This window comes from Bombina bombina, chromosome 3 (genome assembly GCF_027579735.1).
Source record: "Bombina bombina isolate aBomBom1 chromosome 3, aBomBom1.pri, whole genome shotgun sequence".
Classification (NCBI taxonomy): domain Eukaryota; kingdom Metazoa; phylum Chordata; class Amphibia; order Anura; family Bombinatoridae; genus Bombina; species Bombina bombina.
In genome coordinates, this window is record NC_069501.1 from 665,345,612 (window position 1) to 665,366,072 (window position 20,461).

At 38.9% G+C, this 20,461-nt stretch overlaps 1 protein-coding gene across 3 annotated transcripts in view; it reads right to left on the reverse strand.

Annotated features, from left to right (window-relative positions):
- DTX2 (deltex E3 ubiquitin ligase 2) overlaps positions 1-20,461 on the reverse strand; it is a 284,538-nt gene that overhangs the window by 117,970 nt on the left and 146,107 nt on the right. The window contains exon 5 of one of the 3 annotated variants that reach the window (XM_053707408.1): positions 4,566-4,706. The exons of the other annotated variants lie outside the window; for them this stretch is intronic. Within the exon in view, the coding sequence (XP_053563383.1) occupies positions 4,566-4,706 (141 nt within the window). The remainder of the gene's footprint in view (positions 1-4,565; positions 4,707-20,461) is intronic. 3 annotated transcript variants of the gene reach the window in all.

Sequence of the window (20,461 nt, forward strand, 5' to 3'; positions counted from 1 at the left end):
CAGAGAAAAAAACTTTTGCCGCCAAAGTTAACAAAGAAATGCGCAACTTTGCGCAAAAAAATTCCCGTCAACAAAGACACAAGAAATGACGTCACCGTCACCCAGGATGATCATAAAAAGGATGTCCCTCGGGACAGGTGATCCGGACAGAGCCACCAAGAGAGCAATTCTCTCAACCGGTTGTCCAGAGAAATCAGTTGAGACAGATCCAAATAATCACCGTTCCACTGCCTCAGCATGCACGGTCGCAGCGGCCTGAGATGGAACCTGGCAATGAGAATGATGTCCATACTGGACACCATGAGACCAATCACCTCCCTTATTGTCTCCATCTTGACGAGGGGGCATTTAGAAATTTGCTTAAGCACTTTAGATCCAGAACTGGATGGAAAGTTCCCTCCTCCTTTGGGACCACAAAAATGTTTGAATAGTATCCCAAACCTCTCTCTGCGATAGGCACTGGGACAAAGACTCCAAAGGAGGACAGATCCCTTACACACTCCAGAAAGGTTTTCCTCTTTACTTGTCTTGAAGACAGGTTGAGAGGATGAATCTGGCCCTGGGTGTATAAGATTTGAAACCTATCTTGTAACCCTGAGCTATGACCTCCAGGACCCAAGGATCCTGCATGTCTCTCAACCAAGCCTCTGAAAGAGCGACAGTCTGCCCCTACATGATCCAAAATAGGACCAGGGGGCAACCCTTCATGCACACTTCGTTTCGGCAGGCTTCTTGCTCTGCTTGGATGCAACTCTTGGTTTGCTCTGGCTTAGCAAAGGCCTCTGATGCTGGGCTTTTATCAGAACTAAAGGAACGAAAATACAAACTTTGTCCCTTAGAGTTGTTCTCCTTACCTTATGGTATGAAGGCACCCTTGGCCCCTGAAACCGTGGATATAGTCAAACAAACTCTTTCCCTTAAAAGAGAGAGAAAGGGACTAGACTTAGAAGTTATATCTGTCAGAGCGCCTTACGGGCCTGAACAGAAAACCTAAAGTCTTAGCCATAGGCTAATTAATCTGTGTAATAAAAGTACAGATAAAAGAATTAGTAACCCAGAAGGCAGTAATTATTTCTAAAAAATGTAGAGGGAAGCGCCGCCAGAAAAAGCAAATATCCCATAGGTTGAAACATCCTCTTTAACAGAGTTTCCATCCTTATATCAGGCGGCTTTATGAACGACAAACTATCATCACACTGGCTAGTATTACATGTGGCAAGCGTAAAAATAGCACCAACCAATTAGGGATGGGAAAGAGAGAAACCCACCCTCATAGAGAGCCCGGGACCGGGATCCTTAAAAGGCAGACGATGGGAAGAGGAATCTATCCTGTCCCACTTGTCCTTAATACTCTAATGTAGTCAAAACCGTTCTGTCCTAAATCTATAAACTGGATCCTCCACAGGCGGAGGATTATAGACAGCAGACTCCAACCCTGAAAGTTCATACTGATCAGATATATCCGACAAATTACATGATGCCACCCGGGCAGAAGTGCAAGATTTAACCTATCATAATGGCCGCAGACCCCGCTGTATGAAACTGTGCAGTAACGTCTGGTGAAAAAAAGGCCCCCTCCAGATGGAGGATTAGCAGTGCAATGGGAAGCTGCATGTGTATAAAAATATGCATGTAGGGTGTGCACCTCACTGGACGATGACTCCTCAGAGGTGGGCGGCTCAGTGGTATCAAACATGTAAACCTTATTTGATATAATCCACTTATCAAGGCATATGGAACATAATTGAGAAGGCGAATATTAGAGAGCTCCCTCACAATATAAACATGCATTACTCTTTGAAATAGAGGGAGAACCCTCTAATGAATCAGAATCCTCCATAGCTAAAGTACGATATGCTGTGGACTACAGAAAAAAGAAACTTTATTTTATATAAAACAAACGTCACCTTTATATCACATGGTGCGCAAAACAGGACCGCCCCTGCTATGAGAAAAAGCGTGCCAAGTTTTAAGCTGTGCAACCTTGAATGTGAAAGTGAAAACTGTATGTTCCATCTCAGCCTATGAGCCCATAAACATCTTACACATAAAACAGCATAAAATCAAATAAAGCATATATGATTAAACCCAACTGTTCATAATACCCCTCAGGAGATAATAACCCTTGATTCCATATAGATAAAAAGGAGCCACACTGTGACCCTGTCTTCTAGCATTTGCAATATGTGTAAAAAATGAAACGATCTTACCGGAATCTATGCCGTGGAACAGTAACACGATCCTTCAAGTTTGATAGATTGCAGCAGAGCTTCTGACATGGACTTGAGTGAAGAAAGTAGGGAGCAAAACTTCTCAACGCTGATTGCTAAAGGAGCTGTTAATATGAGTCTGGATGGATTCGCAGAAAGACTCTCCCTGCATCTCCAGACTCTAACTTTTGTCAATGCTCTCATTGAGAGGCTGACAATACTACTTAAAGCTCCAGTCCCATCTCGAAGGGCAGATACCCTTCCTAAGGAACTACTCCGAAATCTTCTGACACTTCTCTGCCAACCTCCTGTGATGAGAGGCAAAGAATGACTGGGGAGGTATTTAAGCCTTTGGCTGGGGTGTCTTTGATTCCTCCTGGTGGCCAGGTTCTGTATTCCCACAAGTAATTAATGCAGCTGTGGACTCTCCCTGTATTAAGAAGGAAACAAGTTTGTGGTTAGTAAACTGTTCTTGACCCAAGATATAACTTACATCTGTAGACCACCCTGTCTACCACACCAAGCTATGCTTGAATGAGCAAATAAGGATGTGGGTACAGTTAAACTGACATAAGCTACTAACCTGTCTAGGGTGTGGGGAATTACAGTAAATATATCCCTTATATACTTAATTTGAATGTATCTCAGGATCCAGATAGATAGACAGCTTTTATCATTTCCTTCTTCCAAAGGTGAAATACAGGTATCCTGAGGAAACCATGAGACCTCTTGGTGAGATTTTTGTTAAATGAGCCCATAATTCCAATAACCTGAAGGTGAGGGATAGGTATTCCAAGATTCAGCAAATATATTTACAAAGTTTAAAATTATTTAAAACATTCAATTAGAATACTGAGGTATCATAGAATAGCATTACGATGACTCATGAGTAATGGTGGAGGTGTAAGTAGCATAAGTACAAAATCCAAAACCATATCCATAGTTAATTTTATTTCACACAGGAGATGTACATAGCAAATTTTGGTTGAGGGAATCAATCACAGTGGTCCCTCAGCTATGTTTTATATACTATAAACATGTTTCTGGAACTTTCATTATGTTTTAAGTCCATTTAAGCTCAATTAACAGAATAAAAACAAAACTAATAAAAAATATGTGGTTGAAGTCTCAATTTTTACAATTTTATTTCAGGTATCTAATTTATTTGACAATGCTACACAAAATGCCATTGTTGTCTCCTAAAAATGATTTGTCTGGCTTCTCACTAACCTAGCTAACTACTCGGTGTGTTATAGTTTTAATTCCCCCCCTGTAATTTCATTTTTCATTTAATTAAAAATAAACAAATAAATGGAATCTGGCATCTTTTTTGCCTGGAAGGCTGGTCACTAGTCGCAGGCTATAAATCCTGTTAAGAGAATAAGAAATCACTTACCATTAACAAATTCAATTTAAAGGGATATTAAATTAAGACAGAGCATACAATTTAAGAAAATAGTTTCCAGTTCACTTATATTATCAAATTTGGTTCCTTTCCCATAATAGAAGTAACTTAGAAAGTTGTTTAAAATTGCATGAATCGTGAAAGACAAGTTTGGAGTTTCATATCTCTTAAGGTATTTATTACTAAAGAGTTTCAAAACTTACATTTTCATGCGTAATTATGAATTAGAAGTGTGCAACAGTTTTTTTCAATAAACAAATTATTGATGCTTTTTTCCTGCCCAGCGGTGCTGAAACCACACAATAACTATTGTCCCACAATTTTTTTTTAGAGGGGCAGGCCCGATGCAAGTATTAAAAAACCTTTACCAACGTTCTACTACTTTTAAAATATAATAATATTTAAGTGTGGTAACAAAACAGTCAATTATAAATATGAACGTTTATTTGAATACATCACCTTACATTTCCACTACCTCATACTAGTAATAAATTGAAAACACAGTGACTGTTGTAACCTGCAATCAACCCAACAACTCCATTTCAAGTGGGGGAAAAAAAAAAGATTTTACTAAAACATTCAATTAATTTTAAGAGTCACATTACCATTTAAGGACCCATGAATTAACGTCATATTAACCCATAGTAGAGTAATTTGCTTATAATAAGTACCAATCTATCCACTTTCTAAAACAAGAGTATTATAAGAATAATATGTGGTACTTTGTATAAGATATATGCACAAAGAATCTAAAGTTACAGATTCTGTATCACCACACAGCACATCAGTGCTCCGAGCAAATGTATCCTAGCATAATACTTTACAAACTGACACGATTAGCAATTACACTACAATTTTCTGTTGTAATACGAAAATACTAAATTGTTCTGAACTTATTTTGAAGACCAAATATAAATAAATGAACCATATAAATTGTGTATACAGACTACCTTTCTTTGGCATTTTCCTCAATCTCCTAACTGAGCTTTGATTTTTATCAGGTTTACTGGTCGTGGTTGGGTTGGAGAGTGAAGGTACAGTAGTTGGACGCACAGGGAGGCCAGCCGCAGACATCAGAAAAGCCGTCATGCCTACCGATGTAAATGAAATCCACATGCAAAAAAAGGGAAAACATAGGAAAGGGGAAACAATAATAATAAAATAAATAAAACAACGGAAAAAATAAAATATGTAAAATGAATGACATACAAAACATAACATGTTTTGCTATAAAAAAAATATAATGGATAAAAAAATAAATAAATAGAACTTAACAAGAAATAATGAAAGGCTACACCAACATGGTAGTAGTCCATGCTACTTTCATTTTGGGAATGTCACTGGAAATTACAGGAACTGAAGAGTTTGCTGAGAACAGGTGCCATATACACCATATTATTCACAAATAGCAGCAAGATGATTAGCAAAAGACCAGTTTCTTCTGGTATTAAATAAATTAACACAACTTTGAAGTAAAAATAATATTGTGGTTTATTTTGATGGGTAGCATATGGATGTAAAAATTCAATGCAAAAACATAATTTATGTAACTACAATATGTTTACCAAACTGGAATGAACTAAAATCGAGTGTGAAAGAAAAGAGAAACGCTGTATTCTTAATCATTTTTTACTAAAATATACCTAACAAAAGCTGTTTAGTCAGAAGCAGTTACCATATACCTACAATAAAGGTAATTTAATAATGCATTCTACAGCAAATCCATTTGATCACATTGAAGATTGCATCTCTTAACATTAGCAAATTGTGAATAACGGATAATAAAAAAATGGTATTCAGAAACATTCTAAATTAATAATAAAAATGTTATGTACACTAAAAATAACAGTTTTAAAAGAGAGGAATCAACATCAGAAAAAAAATATAATACAAAGTTAACCAAGAGACCAACTATACCTTTTTGTTTACGTATGTCAGTAAATTGTTAATATCAAATTAGTTAAAACCAAGACACTTGCAGCATTTTATAATCATGCAGAAAATAACGAATGTAAACTATATTCATTGTGTTGTAAAATTATGTCATAAAAAACAAATAAATCATCAAGACAACTTCATTTGAAAAGTGCACTGTGGGTGGGAAGTTGTGAAATGCGTAAGTGGGAGAAAGGCCAGTGGAGGAGAATACAGCTAGTTATAAGGTAAACAGAGCATATGCCTTTTCTCTAAAGTAGAGGAACAAGACAAAATAATGTTTGCAGGGCCACATCACACCCTTGGACAGCCTAATATAAACCAATGGTTTAATGTAAGACCCAGCAAATGCTAAGCACCAGTTCCCAGTAAACGGTCTCCTGAGGTAGAGGGCAAACATTTGCCAAATCTGCACCTGACCAGAACTATAAATTCTCTCCCCATTCAAAGGAAGGGGATGATTGCCATATGCCCAGAGTACAGAATGTAGTACGCACTACCAGTGTGCAATAAAAAAAAATTAAAAAGTACAATAATACAGCATGGCATGGTGGCCAGGTATACAAACGTCTGACGCCTTTTGCCATATGGCTAAACTTGTGTCAACTGCTTCCTCCTCTTTGATTGCTGGCAAGGGCCTGATTGTGTCACCCACAAACAAGCTGCACTTGTAGCCTCCTCTCCTGCTTTGCTGTCGGTCCCCTTTGCCATGCACACTGTTTGTCTTCTCCATCCTGTCTGTCTGGTCTCTGGCTGCTGGACCCATTGATTTCCTTCTGTTTCCCTTTTCCTTCAAGAGGTGCTCTCAGCTGCCAACATGCACTGTGCGTGACTACAGAAGTAGACACTATCATCACTGACGGGTGGTGCATCGGTTTTGTTAATAATTGAAGCCATGAGGGTAAAGGGACAAATATATATATATATATATATATATCTCACACATATGAAAAAGCACTATTTAAATGGTTTAATAGATTTTCTTTCCATGTAAAAAAAAGTTAGAGGGACAGTCTACTTAAAGGGACAGTCTAGGCCAAAATAAACTTTCATGATTCAGATAGAGCATGTAATTTTAAACAATTTTCCAATTTACTTTTATCACCAATTTTGCTTTGTTCTTTTGGTATTCTTAGTTGAAAGCTTAACCTAGGAGGTTCATATGCTAATTTCTTAGACCCTGAAGCCCACCTCTTTCCGACTGCATTTTAACAGTTTTTCACCACAAGAGGGTGTTAGTTCACGTATTTTATATAGATAACACTGTGCTGGTGCACAAGAAGTTATCTGGGAGCAGGCACTGATTGGCTAGACTGCAAGTCTGTCAAAAGAACTGAAAAAAGGGGCAGTTTGCAGAGGCTTAGATACAAGATAATCACAGAGGTTTAAAGTATATTATTATAACTGTGTTGGTTATGCAAAACTGTAAAAATGGGTAATAAAGGGATTATCTATCTTTTAAAACAATAAAAATTCTGGTGTAGACTGTCCCTTTAAAAATTGTTATTGTTTAAGAAGATAGAAAAACCCTGTATTACCCATTCCCCAGTTTTGCATTACAAACACTTATATTAATATCATTTTCACCTCTTTGATTACCTGTATCTAAGCCCCTGCAAACTGCCCCTTATCTCAGTGCATTTTTTTCCAATCCGTGCTTGTTCCTGTATAACCATTATCATTCTCTACGGGAGTAAGCACAATGTTATCTATATGGCACAAATAAACTAGCATTGTCTAGCTGTTGTCTAAAATTTAAAAAGCTAATAAAAGGCACTGAGATAAGGGGCAGCCTGCAGGGGGTTAGAAACAGGTAAACTTAGAGTTTATGAAGTGTATTAAAGGGACAGTCTACTCCAAAAATGTTATTGTTTAAAAAGATACATAATCCCTTTATTACCCATTCCCCAGTTTTGCATAACCAACGTGACTATATTAATATACTTTTTACCTCTGTAATTTAAATTTACCTTGAATATATGCTTCTGCAGACTGCCCCCTTATTTCAGTTCTTATTATAACAATGTTGATTATGCAAAGTTGGGGAATAGGTAGTAAAAGGCGTTATCTATCTTTTTCAATAAATAAAATAAATAAATAAATCAAGTAGACTGTCCCTTTAGGTTCAAGGTATACATTTTGCTTTTGAAGCTAATGGGAATTGCAACTATGCTTTTTTAGGGACTGATTGCTCAAAGGCTAATAAGCAGATATTCCAAAACTTTATTGGTGGGCAGAGATATTCCTCAAAAGTATTACAACTTTTTTCTCATAGTTGGGAAACATCCAAATCACAAAAAGACAGATACTTTTTTGTGTCTTACACAAGTTCACAGGGTTAATCTGTATTCAGTGTGAAGCAGCGGTTAAAGTGCACAGAAGTAGGTTTTATGTGCGTTTGTATCAATATTATCTACACGCAAGTTAGTTAGCAGGCAAGCTGAAACTATTGAAAGAGGATGAATAGAACAGTAAACAAAGAGAACTCATAAGAAAGTGAGTAAATATTGCTGAGTTTAGCTACAGGACAAAACCGCAAGAGAGAAAAAAGATGCCATCTCACCTAGGACAAATGCAGGTCAGCCCGTCTATGGAAGGGGGACGAAAGAGAGAAGATATACTATACGAGCCACAAAAGAAGAAGATATACTATATTTTATTATTTGCAGTTGAGGTTAAATAAAGAGAATAAAGCTGAACAGTGAAACCGGAAACTGCAAAACAGATCTTAGAGAAGAAACTAGCTAAGAGAGTACAATACACACACACATAGTATAGAACTCAAGCTATCAAATGATGAGGATATAAAAATGGATGCCAAGTATGGCTTTCTGAACATTAAAACATACTTTGCATTTTGGCCACTTTGAATGAATCTAGGCAAAACACACTATTGACTGATGTCTGTAACAAAAACCTTTTGTGGTTTTCACATGCTGTGCAGAACTCTTAGCTAGTTTCTTCTCAAATATCTGGTTTGCAGTTTCCGATTTCTGTATTTAAAACCTCTTCCCTGAGACTTTAGTGCAAACACATACTTTACCCCGTTGTATTCTCTTTATTAAAGTGATGGTAAAGTTGCTGCATATGCTATTGTTATTTATGTTTAAAAGTAATGTGAGACAATAGTCGCTATGTTTATTTGTTAAAAAATCCATAATAAACATTTATAATCAACTGATTTCTAAAACATAGTCTACCGTTCATTGCTCCTCCCACGTCTTCCTGTTGTATATCGAGCTGTAGCCAAGAGTGGTCCAACCCCGCTCACTACGTCATTATTTTTGCTCGCTCCCGACACATACCGTTTGCGCATGCGTTAATCCAAAGTAAACGTCACAATGTAAACAATGAAACCGACGATTCATTGTTTAAATTTGTGAACGAAACACATATGTTTTGCTCCAATCGCGATCCCCTAGCCTAGACTAAAATATGTTACTTACGTAACGGGAAATTCCATAGTGTTGCTACCATGCATGCGTCATACGGGTGCGGGGGCATGGGATGATTGACATCCAGCAATGACTCATGCATGCACTTTAGACAAATGGGGAGTGTCAGAAAAAGTCCAAGTCGCCTAACGGCCTAGATTTCAATAGGCTAAAAAGAAAACCTGATCCTAAATACCAAAGGCCTTAACTCCCCTAGAAAACGAAACAACAGGAATAGCGGATTTTAAACGACAGGCAGGAGATATAATATTGTAGCAGGAGACTCACTTTCTTAAAAGGCAGAGAACCCAAGACATTTCACATATGGTAGAACATTCTATGCCTTGCACCCAAATAAAAAAATTCAGGGAGTAGGAATGCTTATTAAAGCAAATATACCCTTTCATGAGATATCAACAATTAGAGATAAAGAAGGGAGATATATACTCATAACAGGACTACTATACGGTCGACCAATTACCATAATCTCTCTATCTATACACCAACCACAAAACGTTTTTTTCAAACTTATTTCAAATCTGGTCTTAGAACATCAAAAAGGCACACTAATTATAGTAGGAGATTTGAATTTAACCCTAAACCCAGAGTTGGACTGTTCTACAAGTAAAACTTCTATCGCATTGGCTTGCATAAAAAAGTCTAACCACATACTCAAAGAATTCCCATGCCTAGACATCTGGAGAACCTTGCATCCATTGACCAAAGCTTATACTTTTTACTCATTCCCACATAAATACATATATAAAAGAATAGATTATTTATTCACAGATATCACCTGCATGAGTTTATTCCGATCAGCAAATATATCCCCAATCACATGGTCAGACCACGCAGGAGTGAAATGCTCCTTCATATGGCCTTCTAAACCACTAAGAAATTTCATATGGAGAATAGATGAATATTAACGAACCCTGAACTTCAAATGAAGCTCCAGGGAAACATTGTGGAATTTTTCCAACATAACCATCAAAACGATACCTCCCCTCAAAACAACTGGTAAGCACATAACAGTACAATAGGAGGAGTTTTAACAGCTCAAAAAGCCCACATGAATAAGCTAAAAAGAGAAGTCACTAATCTCATAACGAAAATAGCACAAATTAAAAAATTACATAAACAAGATCCCAAAAACATTGATAGACTACAACTATTACAGTCCAAACACATCAATCTAGCATCTACCTTAAATAGAGTACATAACCAACATCACTTGTTCCTAAAACAAGCATATATAGAACAGAATAAACCAGGTAAAGCAATGGCATGCTAAATCAAGAAAAAATCTAAATATTCATACATTCTACATATTAAAGGGACAGTCTAGTTAAAATTAAACTTTCATTATTCAGATAGGACTTGCAATTTTAATCAACTTTCCAATGTACTTTTATCATCAAATTTGCTTTGTTCTCTTGGTATTCTTATTTGAAACAAAACCTAGGTAGGCTCATATGCTAATGTCTAAGCCTTTGAGGGCTGCCTCTTATCACATGCTTTTTAAATTCCTTTTCACAACAAGAGACTGATAAGTTCATGTGGGTCATATAGATAACAATCTGTTAAGGCACAGGGAGTTATTTAAGAGTCAGCACAAGACAATACTAAATGCAAGTCAATAGATAATAAACAGTCACAGTCATGTGATCAGGGGGCTGGAAGAAGGTTCTTAGATACAAGGTAATCACTGAGGTAAAAAGTATATTAATATAAATGTGTTGGTTATGCAAAACTGGGGAATGGGTAATAAAGGGATTATCTATCTTTTAAAACAAAAATTTGATTGTAGACTGTCCCTTTAAGGATAGCAAAGGAAAATCACAACACTCATCTCACAGTATAGCTGAAACATTTCGGAAATATTATCACAACTTATATAACATCGGTCAATCGACTCCATTAAACAAAGCAGCGACAACATCCAGAATATTAAACAGTACCTCTCAAAACTAAATTTACCTAAATTAAGTCCTCACCAAAAGGAAAAATTTGGACGAACCCTTTTCCCTGGAAGATCTCTAAAAAGTTATAAAAGATCTTTCATCCTAAAAATCACCAGGGCTTGATGGATTTACTTATAAATACTGCAAAATACATATAGAACAACTAGCAACTCATATGTTAGCCTACTTCAATAACATTGACAAATCACAGCCCTTTTCAAAAAATGCCTTAGAAGCCCACATCAGCGTACTTCTAAAACCGAAAAAAACACCGGAACTGACCTCAAACTATAGAACTATATCTTTGTTAAATACGGATATTAATAGGTTTGCCAAAATGCTGGCAAATAGAATAAACACTGTTCTACCGGATATAATCAATCTAGAGCAAGTGGGGTTTATTCCAGGGAGGGAGGCTAAAGATAACACAGTCAGGCCCTTAAACTGTCGAGGCAGCAGCGGAAACGGTGGAAACACATAAGCAGCGGCAGCAGCGGAAACGGTGGAAGCACATAAGTCATGTTGAAAACCCAAGGGGCTGCTAGGGTATCTATCAGCGCCGCTCCCGGGTCCCTGGACCTGGATCCGTAACGAGGAAGCTTGGCGTTCTGGCGAGACGCCATGAGATCCAGTTCTGGTTTGCCCCAACGATGAATCAGTTGAGCGAACACCTCCGGATGAAGTTCCCACTCCCCCGGATGAAAAGTCTGGCGACTTAGAAAGTCCGCCTCCCAGTTCTCCACACCTGGGATGTGGATCGCTGACAGGTGGCAAGAGTGCGACTCTGCCCAGCGAATTATCTTTGAGACTTCTAACATCGCTAGGTAACTCCTGGTTCCCCCTTGATGGTTGATGTAAGCCACAGTCGTGATGTTTTCCGACTGGATACACTACAAGAGAAATAAATTTATCAGGTAAGCATAAATTATGTTCTCTCTTGTTAAGTGTATCCAGTCCATTACTTGTGGGATACCAATACCAAAGCTAAAGTACACGGATGATGGGAGGGACAAGGCAGGAACTTAAACGGAAGGAACCACTGCCTGTAGAACCTTTCTCCCAAAAACAGCCTCCGAAGAAGCAAAAGTGTCAAATTTGTAAAAATTTGTAAAATTTTGAAAAGGTGTGAAGTGAAGACCAAGTCGCAGCCTTGCAAATCTGTTCAACAGAGGCCTCATTCTTAAAGGCCCAGGTGGAAGCCACAGCTCTAGTAGAATGAGCTGTAATCCTTTCAGGGGGCTGCTGTCCAGCAGTCTCATAGGCTAAACGTATTATGCTACGAAGCCAAAAGGAGAGAGAGGTTGCCGAAGCTTTTTGACCTCTCCTCTGTCCAGAGTAAGCGACAAACAGGGAAGAAGTTTGACGAAAATCTTTAGTTGCCTGTAAATAGAACTTCAGGGCACGGACTACGTCCAGATTATGCAAAAGACGTTCCTTCTTTGAAGAAGGATTAGGGCACAATGATGGAACAACAATCTCTTGATTGATATTCCTGTTAGAAACTACCTTTGGTAAAAACCCAGGTTTAGTACGCAGAACTACCTTGTCTGAATGGAAAATCAGATAAGGAGAATCACAATGTAAGGCAGATAACTCAGAGACTCTTCGAGCCGAGGAAATAGCCATCAAAAACAGAACTTTCCAAGATAAAAGCTTAATATCAATGGAATGAAGGGGTTCAAACGGAACTCCTTGGAGAACTTTAAGAACCAAGTTTAAGCTCCACGGAGGAGCAACAGTTTTAAACACAGGCTTAATCCTAGCCAAAGCCTGACAAAAAGCCTGGACGTCTGGAACTTCTGCTAGACGCTTGTGCAAAAGAATAGACAGAGCAGAAATCTGTCCCTTTAACGAACTAGCAGATAAGCCCTTTTCCAAACCCTCTTGTAGAAAGGACAATATCCTAGGAATCCTAACCTTACTCCATGAGTAACTCTTGGATTCGCACCAATATAAGTATTTACGCCATATCTTATGGTAGATTTTTCTGGTAACAGGCTTCCGTGCCTGTATTAAGGTATCAATAACTGACTCTGAGAAGCCACGCTTTGATAGGATCAAGCGTTCAATCTCCATGCAGTCAGCCTCAGTGAAATTAGATTTGGATGGTTGAAAGGACCTTGTATTAGAAGGTCCTGCCTCAGAGGCAGAGACCATGGTGGACAGGACGACATGTCCACTAGGTCTGCATACCAGGTCCTGCGTGGCCACGCAGGCGCTATCAGAATCACCAATGCTCTCTCCTGTTTGATCTTGGCAATCAGTCGAGGCAGCAGCGGAAACGGTGGAAACACATAAGCCATGTTGAAAACCCAAGGGGCTGCTAGGGCATCTATCAGCGCCGCTCCCGGGTCCCTGGACCTGGATCCGTAACAAGGAAGCTTGGCGTTCTGGCGAGACGCCATGAGATCCAGTTCTGGTTTGCCCCAACGATGAATCAGTTGAGCGAACACCTCCGGATGAAGTTCCCACTCCCCCGGATGAAAAGTCTGGCGACTTAGAAAGTCCGCCTCCCAGTTCTCCACGCCTGGGATGTGGATCGCTGACAGGTGGCAAGAGTGAGACTGCCCAGCGAATTATCTTTGAGACTTCTAACATCGCTAGGTAACTCCTGGTTCCCCCTTGATGGTTGATGTAAGCCACAGTCGTGATGTTGTCCGACTGAAATCTGATGAACCTCAGTGTTGCTGAGGCCAAGCTAGAAGAGCATTGAATATTGCTCTTAACTCCAGAATATTTATTGGGAGGAGTTTCTCCTCCTGAGTCCACGATCCCTGAGCCTTCAGGGAGTTCCAGACTGCGCCCCAACCTAGAAGGCTGGCATCTGTTGTTACAATCTTCCAATCTGGCCTGCGAAAGGTCATGCCCTTGGACAGATGGACCCGAGAAAGCCACCAGAGAAGAGAATCTCTGGTCTCTTGATCCAGATTTAGTAGAGGGGACAAATCTGAGTAATCCCCATTCCACTGACTTAGCATGCATAATTGCAGCGGTCTGAGATGCAGGCGCGCAAATGGCACTATGTCCATTGCTGCTACCATTAAGCCGATTACTTCCATGCACTGAGCCACTGACAGGCGTGGAATGGAATGAAGGACACGGCAAGCATTTAGAAGTTTTGATAACCTGGACTCCGTCAGGTAAATTTTCATCTCTACAGAATCTATAAAAGAGTCCCTAGGAAGGAGTCTCTTGTGAGTGGTGATAGAGAACTCTTTTCCACGTTCACTTTCCACCCATGCGACCTCAGAAATGCCAGAACTATCTCTGTATGAGACTTGGCAATTTGAAAGCTTGACGCCTGTATCAGGATGTCGTCTAGATACGGAGCCACCGCTATGCCTCGCGGTCTTAGAACCGCCAGAAGTGAGCCCAGAACCTTTGTAAAAATTCTCGGGGCAGTAGCCAACCCGAAGGGAAGAGCTACAAACTGGTAATGCCTGTCTAGAAAGGCAAATCTCAGGTACCGATAATGATCTTTGTGAATCGGTATGTGAAGGTAGGCATCCTTTAAGTCCACTGTGGTCATGTACTGACCCTCTTGGATCATGGGTAGGATGGTTCGAATAGTTTCCATTTTGAATGATGGAACTCTTAGGAATTTGTTTAAGATCTTTAGGTCCAAGATTGTTCTGAAGGTTCCCTCTTTCTTGGGAACCACAAACAGATTTGAGTAAAATCCCTGCCCTTGTTCCGTCCGCGGAACAGGGTGGATCACCCCCATTACTAGGAGGTCTTGTACACAGCGTAGGAATGCCTCTTTCTTTATCTGGTTTTCTGACAACCTTGATAGATGGAATCTCCCTCGAGGAGGAGGAGCTTTGAAGTCCAGAAGATATCCCTGAGATATGATCTCCAACGCCCAGGGATCCTGGACATGTCTTGCCCACGCCTGGGCGAAGAGAGAAAGTTTGCCCCTCGTTTCCGGATAGGGGGCCGTTCCTTCATGCTGTCTTGGGGGCAGTAGTAGGTTTTCTGGCCTGCTTGCCCTTGTTCCATGACTGGTTAGTTTTCCAGGCCTGTCTGTAACGAGCAACAGTTCCTTCCTATTTTGGAGCGGAGGAAGTTGATGCTGCTCCTGCCTTGAAATTTCGAAAGGCACGAAAATTAGACTGTTTGGCCTTTGATTTGGCCCTGTCCTGAGGAAGGGTATGACCCTTACCTCCAGTAATGTCAGCAATAATTTCTTTCAAGCCGGGCCCGAATAAGGTCTGCCCCTTGAAAGGAATATTAAGTAATTTAGATTTAGAAGTCACGTCAGCTGACCAGGATTTAAGCCATAGTGCTCTCCGCGCCTGGATGGCAAATCTGGAGTTCTTAGCCGTTAGTTTAGTCAAATGTACAATGGCATCAGAAACAAATGCATTAACTAGCTTAAGTGATTTAAGCTTGTCCATAATTTCATCCAATGGAGCTGTGTGAATGGCCTCTTCCAGAGACTCAAACCAGAATGCCGCAGCAGCAGTGACAGGCGCAATGCATGCAAGGGGCTGCAAGATAAAACCTTGTTGAACAAACATTTTCTTAAGGTAACCTTCTAATTTTTTATCCATTGGATCCGAAAAAGCACAACTATCCTCCACCGGGATAGTGGTACGCTTAGCTAAAGTAGAAACTGCTCCCTCCACCTTAGGGACCGTCTGCCATAAGTCCTGTGTAGTGGCGTCTATTGGAAACATTTTCCTAAATATAGGAGGTGGGGAAAAGGGCACACCGGGTCTATCCCACTCCTTGCTAATAATTTCTGTAAGCCTTTTAGGTATAGGAAAAACGTCAGTACACACCGGTACCGCATAGTATCTATCCAGCCTACACAATTTCTCTGGAATTGCAACTGTGTTACAGTCATTCAGAGCAGCTAAAACCTCCCCAAGCAATACACGGAGGTTCTCAAGCTTAAATTTAAAATTAGAGATCTCTGAATCAGGTTTCCCCGGATCAGATCCGTCACCCACAGAATGAAGCTCTCCGTCCTCATGTTCTGCAAACTGTGACGCAGTATCAGACATGGCTCTTACAGCACCAGCGAGCTCTGCATCTCTCCTAATCCCAGAGCTATCGCGCTTGCCTCTCAATTCTGGCAATCTAGATAATACTTCTGACAGGGTATTATTCATGATTGTAGCCATGTCCTGTAAAGTAATTGCTATGGGCGTCTCTGATGTACTTGGCGCCATATTAGCACGCGCCCCCTAAGCGGGAGGCGAAGGTACTGATACGTGAGGAGAGTTAGTCGGCATAACTTCCCCCTCGTCGTCTGGTGATAATTCTTTTATAGATAAAGACTGACCTTTATTATTTAAAGTGAAATCAATACATTTAGTACACATATTCCTATGGGGCTCCACACTGGCCTTCAAACATAATGAACAAACAGATTCATCTGTGTCAGACATGTTTAAACAGACTAGCAATGAGACTACCAAGCTTGAAAAACACTTTAAAATCAGTTTACAAGCAATATAAAAAACGCTACTGCGCCTTTAAGAAGCACAAAACCTGTCTCAAGTTGAAATAACAATGAACCAAATCAGTTATACCAACCAAAATTTCACAGTAAATGTATTAAGCTAGCAGAGCATTGCACCCACTTGCAAATGGATGATTAACCCCTTAATACCCAAACCGGATAATCAATAGAGAAAAAAACGTTTTTAACACAGTCAAACACACTGTCACAGGTCTGCTGTGACTGATTACCTCCCTAAAAATGACTTTTGAAGTCCCTTGAGCTCTCTAGAGACGTCCTGGATCATGCAGGAAGAAGCAGGAAGACTGAGTCTGAATTTTTACTGCGCAAAAAAAGCACTAAAATAGGCCCCTCCCACTCATTATTACAACAGTGGTAAGCCTCAGTTAACTGTTTCTATGCAGAAATTAAGTTAGTCATGTGGAAAAATTATGCCCCAATAAGTTTTATCACCAAAGTACCTTAAAAAACGATTAAACATGCCAGCAAACGTTTTAAAACATCTTTTTTAAAGAGTATGTATCTCTATTGATAAGCCTGATACCAGTCGCTTCCACTGCATTTAAGGCTTTACTACATTACTTCAGTATTAGCAGCATTTTCTTAGTCAAATTCCATTCCTTAGAAAATTATTTTACTGCACATACATTAATAAGCCTGATACCAGTCGCTTTCACTGCATTTAAGACTTTACTTACATTACTTCGGTATCAGCAGCATTTTCTTAGTCAATTCCATTCCTTAGAAAAATATTTTACTGCACATACCTTAGTTGCAGGAGACCCCGCACGCCATTCCCTTTCTGAAGTTACCCCACTCCTCAGAATGTGTGAGAACAGCCAGTGGATCTTAGTTACTTCTGCTAAGATCATAGAAAACGCAGGCAGATTCTTCTTCCAAATACTGCCTGAGAAAAAAACAGCACACTCCGGTGCCATTTAAAAATAACAAACTTTTGATTGAAGAAATAAATTAAGTATAAAACACCACAGTCCTCTCAGGACCTCCATCTATGTTGAGGGTTGCAAGAGAATGACTGGGTATGACATGTGAGGGGAGGAGCTATATAGCAGCTCTGCTGTGGGTGATCCTCTTGCAACTTCCTGTTGGGAAGGGAATATATCCCACAAGTAATGGATGATCCGTGGACTGGATACACTTAACAAGAGAAATGAATATTTTCCTGAGGATCTTATACATCCTACAAACAATTCCGATACCATTACCAGAAAAATATATCCCAACACTACAGAGAGCATTTAGTTATTTTACCTGGAATAAAAAAAAACATCCCAGAATAAAAAAAAAAAAAAAAGATTATGACCATACCAAAGACACAAGAAGGACTAGGATTACTCAATTTGGCTAACAATAGACGTGCCATCTACCTACAACGTATAATACACTGGAATATACACAAAAAACATAAAAGATGGGTATTATTAAAGCTGATGTGGTGCCACTCTTGAAAAAGGGAAGCAGGGATGATCCAGGAAGACCAGTTAGTCTGACATCAATAGTGGGGAAGATATTTGAAGGGATTATAAGGGATTAAATTGATGATCATATTTGTGTAAACAAGATTATGAGTTCTAATCAGCATGGTTTTATGACAAATAGATCATGTCAAAATATTCTAATTAGATTCCATGAGGAAGTAAGTTAAAAATATAGATAAAGGGGAAGCAGTTGATGTGATATACTTAGATTTTGCAAAGGCGTTTGATACAGTGCCACATGAGAGATTAATGCACAAAATTAAGGGACTGAGAATAGCTGAAAATGTTAGCTCATGGATAAATAACTGGATAAAAGATAGCGAGCAACGAGTAGTAGTAATGGATCATACTCAGATTGGACAAAGGTAATCAGTGGAGTCCCCCAGGGATCTGTACTGGGCCCTGTTCTTTTTAATATTTTTATAAATGATTTGGAGCAAGGATTAAATAGCGACATCTCTATTTTTGCAGATGATACTAAGTTAAAGGGACACTCAAGTCAAAATTAAACTTCAAGATTCAAATACAGGATGCAATTTTAATTAACTTTCAAATTAACTTCCATTAACAAAATGTGCACAGTCATTTTATATTTACACTTTTTGAGTCACCAACTCCTACTGAGCATGTGCAAGAATTCACAGCATATACGTATAAGTATTTGTAATTGGCTGATGGCTGTCACATAATTCAGGGGGAGTGGAAATAGACATAACTTTGCAATTTATTTAACAAAAACCTACTTCTCATTTAAAGTTCAGACTAAGTGCTATAGCATTGTCTTCTTATCATGCATTTGTTGATTATGCAAATCTAATGTATTGACTGGTCCTTTAAGTAAGGTCATTAGGTCAGAGCAGGATGAACTTTCATTGCAAGGGGACCTGCAAAAATTAGAAGTATGGGCAGGTAAATGGAAAATAAGATTTAATATGGGAAAATGCAAGGTTCTACATTTTGGAAGTAAAAATAAGCAGGCAACATATTATTTAAATGGGACAAGACTTAGCCAAACAGAGGAGGAAAGGGATTTGGGAGTATTTAAGATATGAGGAGAGGCTAGTCAAACTGGGTCTATTTTCTTTAGAAAGAGGCGCTTGAGAGGTGACCTGATTACTTTAAATAAATATATTCAAGGCCCATATACAGAGATGGCAGAAGCTCTGTTTATTTCAAGAAAATTGTTTGTGACAAGAGGTCACAATTTAAGGTTGGAGGAAAGGAGATTTAATCTCGTGCAACGGAAAAAATTTTTCACTGTAAGAGCAATAAAATTGTGGAACTCATTACCAAAAGAGGTAGTGAATGCCAATACCCTAGATACATTTAAAAATTGTTTGGATACATTTCTGTCTATAAACAAAACTCATAGATATGATTGCTAGTATTAAATGGGTCACCTTTAGTGGGATTATTAAAGCTTAACTGGATCTTGTAAGTATTTTAGATTTGTATAGGTTGAACTTTATGGACTTCGGTCTTTTTTCAACCTCATCTACTTACCACATAGCAAACTCCACTAATCTTACTAGACCCTGCTGGACCTTTAAAAAAACCAAACCACCAAATATATCCTTAACCCGATAATAACAGAAACATATAAGGCATGGGGTAACACTATGCTCCACTTCCCTCACCTCACTTCTAGACCTTCCCCTCTCACTTTGTTAATACACAATGGAGAATTAAATTTAGGTCCCCACACTATCTCACCAATATCCCACTCATCTCACAGACTTCCCAATATATTGGTTAATAGAACAAGAACAAATAAAAACCCAGGAATCCCATATTCAGCAAGGTTTCACATGCTTTAAAAACTGGTTTACTTACAGACCAACATATAAATTTTATAACAACAAATCACCAAGAAAGAAACATGACCAGGCCAGTAACAAAATATGAACAACTATGCATTAGAGAACAACCAATCAGAAATACATTATCAATAATATACAAAATATTAAGTACCCCACACCCAGGTTTTACATTACCCTGCTTTGAAAGACGGTAATCAGACTTGAGAATTATCAACCGCCCCCCACCCACAAATAGCCTCAACAATACTCCACTCTACCCTTAAAACGTTCATATCAACAGCAGCACTAGAAATTAACTTAAAAATCCTACATAGGTGGTACCACACTCCCAGAAAACTTCACCGCCTCTTCAGAAAAACTAAAAAACACATGATGGCGCTGCGGACATGTGGGTAGTGACATGGCCCATATGTGGTGGTGGTGGTGGTGTACATCTATACAAAACTTTTGAAGAACCATCATTTCAGAAATAGAAGATATTCTAGAGATACAAATCGCTGTTGACCGTTTAATATGATTATTAAATAAACCCCCAAAATTAAAATATAAACCGTTCTTAAAATTATTTTCCATAATGACCAATAGTATCACATTTTTATAGCAAAGAATTGGAAAGCTAAAGACTCACCCACAGAAAATATATATAAATATATACAAAGAGTATCTGAATTAGTATCTGAATCCTAGAGAAGCTGTTTTTCCTGAAACAAGATAGAATGGATATATA